Source organism: Galleria mellonella, unplaced genomic scaffold (genome assembly GCF_026898425.1).
Source record: "Galleria mellonella isolate WM207_F2 unplaced genomic scaffold, CSIRO_AGI_GalMel_v1 utg63, whole genome shotgun sequence".
Classification (NCBI taxonomy): Eukaryota; Metazoa; Arthropoda; class Insecta; order Lepidoptera; family Pyralidae; genus Galleria; species Galleria mellonella.
This window is the reverse complement of record NW_026442130.1, coordinates 691,862-696,576: the sequence shown is the minus strand read 5'-3', so window position 1 is coordinate 696,576 and position 4,715 is coordinate 691,862. Positions and strand designations below refer to the sequence as shown.

At 34.3% G+C, this 4,715-nt stretch overlaps 1 protein-coding gene across 1 annotated transcript; it reads left to right on the top strand.

Annotated features, from left to right (window-relative positions):
• Positions 1-1,589: 1,589 nt before the first annotated feature.
• Positions 1,590-4,514, top strand: LOC128201779 (putative uncharacterized protein DDB_G0282133). The gene is made up of 2 exons (XM_052899713.1): positions 1,590-4,052; positions 4,427-4,514. Exon 1 carries the CDS (start codon positions 1,590-1,592, stop codon positions 4,050-4,052), a length of 2,463 nt encoding a protein of 820 aa, XP_052755673.1. The 3' UTR covers positions 4,427-4,514.
• Positions 4,515-4,715: the final 201 nt, after the last annotated feature.

Below are 4,715 nucleotides of genomic sequence, written 5' to 3'. Positions count from 1 at the left end.
CGAGTATAGGACAAAAATGGTTTATCCCGCCATAGGTTCATTGTAGAGGGATAAGGCCTTCAGTACAAAAGGGTTCGCCCTGGTACCCTGAGGAGCAACGTTAGCAATATGAAATGTTTATACACCCTCATACCATTCATCCCTCTAGACGTCAGTCAATCAGACATAATCCACATTCATCACCATCGGAATGAACTTTCTTTCCCAAATTTGTTGGAGTTGCATATTCACGCCAACCAAGATACTCCTCAAGACGAATCAAATGAGCCCAAACTCGATGGGGTTGCGTCGTTTAATTATGGAGTTCCTATGGCCGTCTTCCGGCTCCATTATCAGACCCTGGTTACCATCTAATACTAAAGTACTCATCAAGACGAATCAAACGAGCTCAAACTTGAAGGTGTTGCATCTTTTAATTAGGGAGTTCCTATGATCACCTTCCAGCTCCATCATCAGATCAGCTCTATATCATAATAATATTGTATTGTCATCCGATTTATATATGCATGCAAAATTTTCGCTCAATCGGAAACCGGAAAGTGGATCAAATTTAACTTGCAAGATTTGATTACAGACAGACAAGGGGACAGGTGAAACTAAATAAAAGCTTGTAAAATATAGAAAAAGTACCAATTAAGGACGAGATAGGTGAGAGTTATCACGGATCAACGTAACGTATTCATCCGGAATTGACCACGCTCAACCGGTCATGGTATATTGCTAGCAATGGGACCACTAATTCTCATTACCAACAACCATCTACCCACTATCACCCATTCTCTTTTATAAAGCATACATTAAAAAAGAATAATGTCCGTGCCAATTATTCTCTGTAAAATTATATAATACCTACTTACTTATTTGGAAATAAGTTTTTTAATTCATTATATTTTTGATAATAAAATAATTAAACAGTCCTGACTTCTAACTTAATGCAGTTTCATTAAGATTAAGTAAGATTTTTATATTTTAATATTTATATTATTATTTATTATTTTCAGTACAATCCCCGCCAAACTCGAGTTTGTGATGGACAAAAAATATCTAGAGAAATAAGATCGATTCCAGAACGAACAAGTATATATATGTTAGAATTACAAGAACCATCGTATCCTAATGTAACTGATGAAAAATTTAATATAACAAGTAATCGAGTACGTAGGGAAATAAAAAATGATACTAGAAGTGGTAAAAAAAGGAAACGTAAAATAACAACAACCATTACTCCAATGCATAGACCGTATAATTTCCCTCTTCATATTAATATAGTCAACCGAAGACCTAAACAAAAATTGAAGAACACAACCAATGTGGTAAATAAAGACATGCCGAATGAATCCTTAGATATGGAAATCTCTAAACTGAATGGAACTAAGAGTACTGATAATGACGACCATTCACCTGAGTTAACATCCGTTAAAATTGATGATCTATTGACTAATCATGATAATGTATCAGAATCGACTTTTGATAGTAACAGGTCTATTTCATTGAACAATACTCAATCAGATTTAATAACTAATTGGAATGAAACAACACCAAAAAATAGTACTGCATTCCCAGAACATGTAGTTGAAAAAGAGAATATAATGATAAATGACACGTCAATAATATCATCGAACGAAGGTAACTCTTCAACAAGTAGCCTACCTATAAATGATAAAGAAATAAAGGAAAACAAAATATCTGTTGAACAGACATCACCAGAACCAATTACAAATATTGCACAAAATGTGCCAAATAACAGTAGTTTAGCTAATGTAACCAGTAAAAGTGATTTAATTATGAATGATGAATTATCAGAACAGACAACTAGTGCTATTGGTAAAAATATAATAATTGATGATAAATCAACAAATGAAACAATTCCAACTATTAAATCCAAGGATGTGACTGATCCACAAAAGAAAACAGGCTTATCTAACATTGAGGAACCATCAAACTTACCACATAAAGCAAGTAATTCCACGGAAAAACTGCTAAATAACACTGTCTCAAGTGGTAAGTCTAAATCAAGTAATTCATCAGAAGAAAATAATTTATTAAACTCGTATGAAGTATCTTTACCCGAAATATCTTCTTCAAAAAATCAAACTGCAGATGAAACAGAAAGTAAATATTCTCCTAATCTGTCCGATGAATTAAATTTAATAAATCAAGGTAAACAGATCCAACAAGACAATAGTTCACAAATTTTTGATCATTCACATCTCCATAAAACACTAGAAAGTCATCTAAAAGATAATAAAACATTAAATAATACAGATTCAAAACATTATAACAATGAAAAAGAAAATCCTAACGGTACAACTACAATAAAGAACAGTGAATTAGGAAATCTAGACGAGCCGTCAACTCCTAATCAGAAAATATTCACACCACTTACCTCTACCAACTCGGAGTCGTCAAATAATACTATTCCTTCTTTGAATTTATCGGAAATCAATAAACATAACCACTTACAAAACTCATCAAATTCCACCCACATTATTCCGAACAGTGATTTACATAAAACAATATCAAACAAAGACATTGATTCACCTAATACAACAGTGTCAGGTGATAATGAAAATATTAACAACAAAACAGTGTCATCTGATAAACCTGTCGATACAAATGAATCTACCGTATCTTTTCCAATAAACACCCCCAATTTATCATCGAATTCAAATTCTGCTCTAAATAGTACTAACATTAACACAATTCCAGGTATTGAGAACCCAAAACATGAACATAATAAAACTTCAGAGAACATTCCGCCTGAAGAAAATGAAACAACTATTCCGAAGAACGACACCGGTTCACAAAATTACACGAATACAGAAACCGCACAATTTTCCCAACTAACAGAGACACCAGATGATCCTCTAAATATTACTGATACTAGAAATATTGATGTCTCAAACAGTTCTTATTCTGGATCGTCATCCAGTGCAGATGCGCATTCTTATCACGAAACTATACCTACACAAACTGGAAATGAAACCAAAAGTTATGCAACGGCAGAAGCTGAAGCAGAAAGTTTTACCGAAACTAAGAAAGTTACACATGAGGACGATATCTTAAGTGGAACGGATGTAGTGCCAGATTTATTGTTTCATAATAAAACTATACCAGGTTATAACGGAACAATAAACATCATGGAAAATGGGACATCCGGTTTCACTTTCACTGAATTGAAGAATATTACTATTGAAGAAGATAATGTTTCCGGTTCAATATCAAGCGCACGCGCCTTTGCGTTTGATGACATTGAATCCGATTCGGATAAAAACAAAACGAAAAATGTAACACAAGTGGAAGAAACCGAATCAGCAGTCCTTAACTTTAATGAGACAAGAACGGTTACTACTGAAAATGATATTATAATTATGGCAATACCCGATGCCGCCGAAACATCTAATGCTACTTCCCCTTTTTCAAATAAAACCGGTAACTTAACAGATAATTTGGTGGCCTCCCCGGCAGAGTACATTGTGGAGGTGCGAAAATTAATAACAATAAACGACACCATAAATGAATCGGCTGAAAGTGCGACTGCGCTCTCGTATCATAAAACTGGATTAAATGGAACCGATGCAGACAAAAACATCACTATATCTGCTGCATCGGATGGCAATGTTACTATAACCATTACTAGAGTCATTGAAGAGGATATATACAAAAGAGTGTCAGCTGACGAGATTGCAAAATATGAAGGCAATTCTTCAAGCGTAAACAATACAAAATCTTTTGATCTAGCTGCAGCAGATGCGGTAGGAACTGTTATTGCAACTGTTTATCATAACAGCACAAAGGAAACAGTAAGTGGGTCCGAAGCAGTCGCCACTGCTACAACAAACGGCACTAATACCACATCGTATACAGCAGTAATGAACACGGGATCACCAATTATCATAGAAGATATCTCTAGTGAATCTGTTGAAATTGTACCCGAAAATAGACACATTGACGCATTAAATAATACAAGCAGGGAAGATTTTATTCCTGAATCATCTGAATCATCCAATACTGATTCTGCTCCAGGAGATGAAGATCAAATATCTAAATAGGTAAACCTTTTGCTACTTAATAGTAATAGAGGGAGACTTTGTATAAAAGCCGTTTACTTGAGTACCTCTGTCCCATTTGTGTTTCTACTGTGAAGCAGTTGTGTTTGCATGGCTGTGTTTCGGTTTGAAGGGTGGGATATGGCGTGAATTTATTGGGTACACCAGTGTATACCGTTAGCACAGGCGGGGTCACCATTCCATTATCATCCATTAAAAATAATAAATAAAACATCCAGAAATCAAAGTAATGTAGAAAAGTTAAAAAGGAAGGCATTGTTAGTAATAGGGATTGTAAACAATACCTATTTTACTAGTTGTATACCGCGACTACGCCTAGGTGAGTTAGTATTTATTTTTTTATTTATTTATTTCAGATAATTAAATAAAACCGCCCTCTGTAAATATAAACAGTATCATGACTATAATATTTGCACAGATAAATAAGAAAATCTCTATTAATATAAAGAAATAATAAAAAATAAACATATCTCTCCCAGATGTAAAAAAAACTAAAGTCAAACAAAATAATACGAAATAGAATAAATACATCCATAGTGAATGTGAACTTAATTTGCCTACGAAATGTTTGAATAAGATGGACTCCAATTTGAGTTGAACAATATCCGGCCCTTTGGTTTAGCCGCGGGCGGACAGTCCACGGCG

Excerpts from the sequence above, each read along its gene's own strand:
- LOC128201779 (XM_052899713.1), top strand. The coding sequence starts at position 1,590 with ATGATAAATGACACGTCAATAATATCATCGAACGAAGGTAACTCTTCA.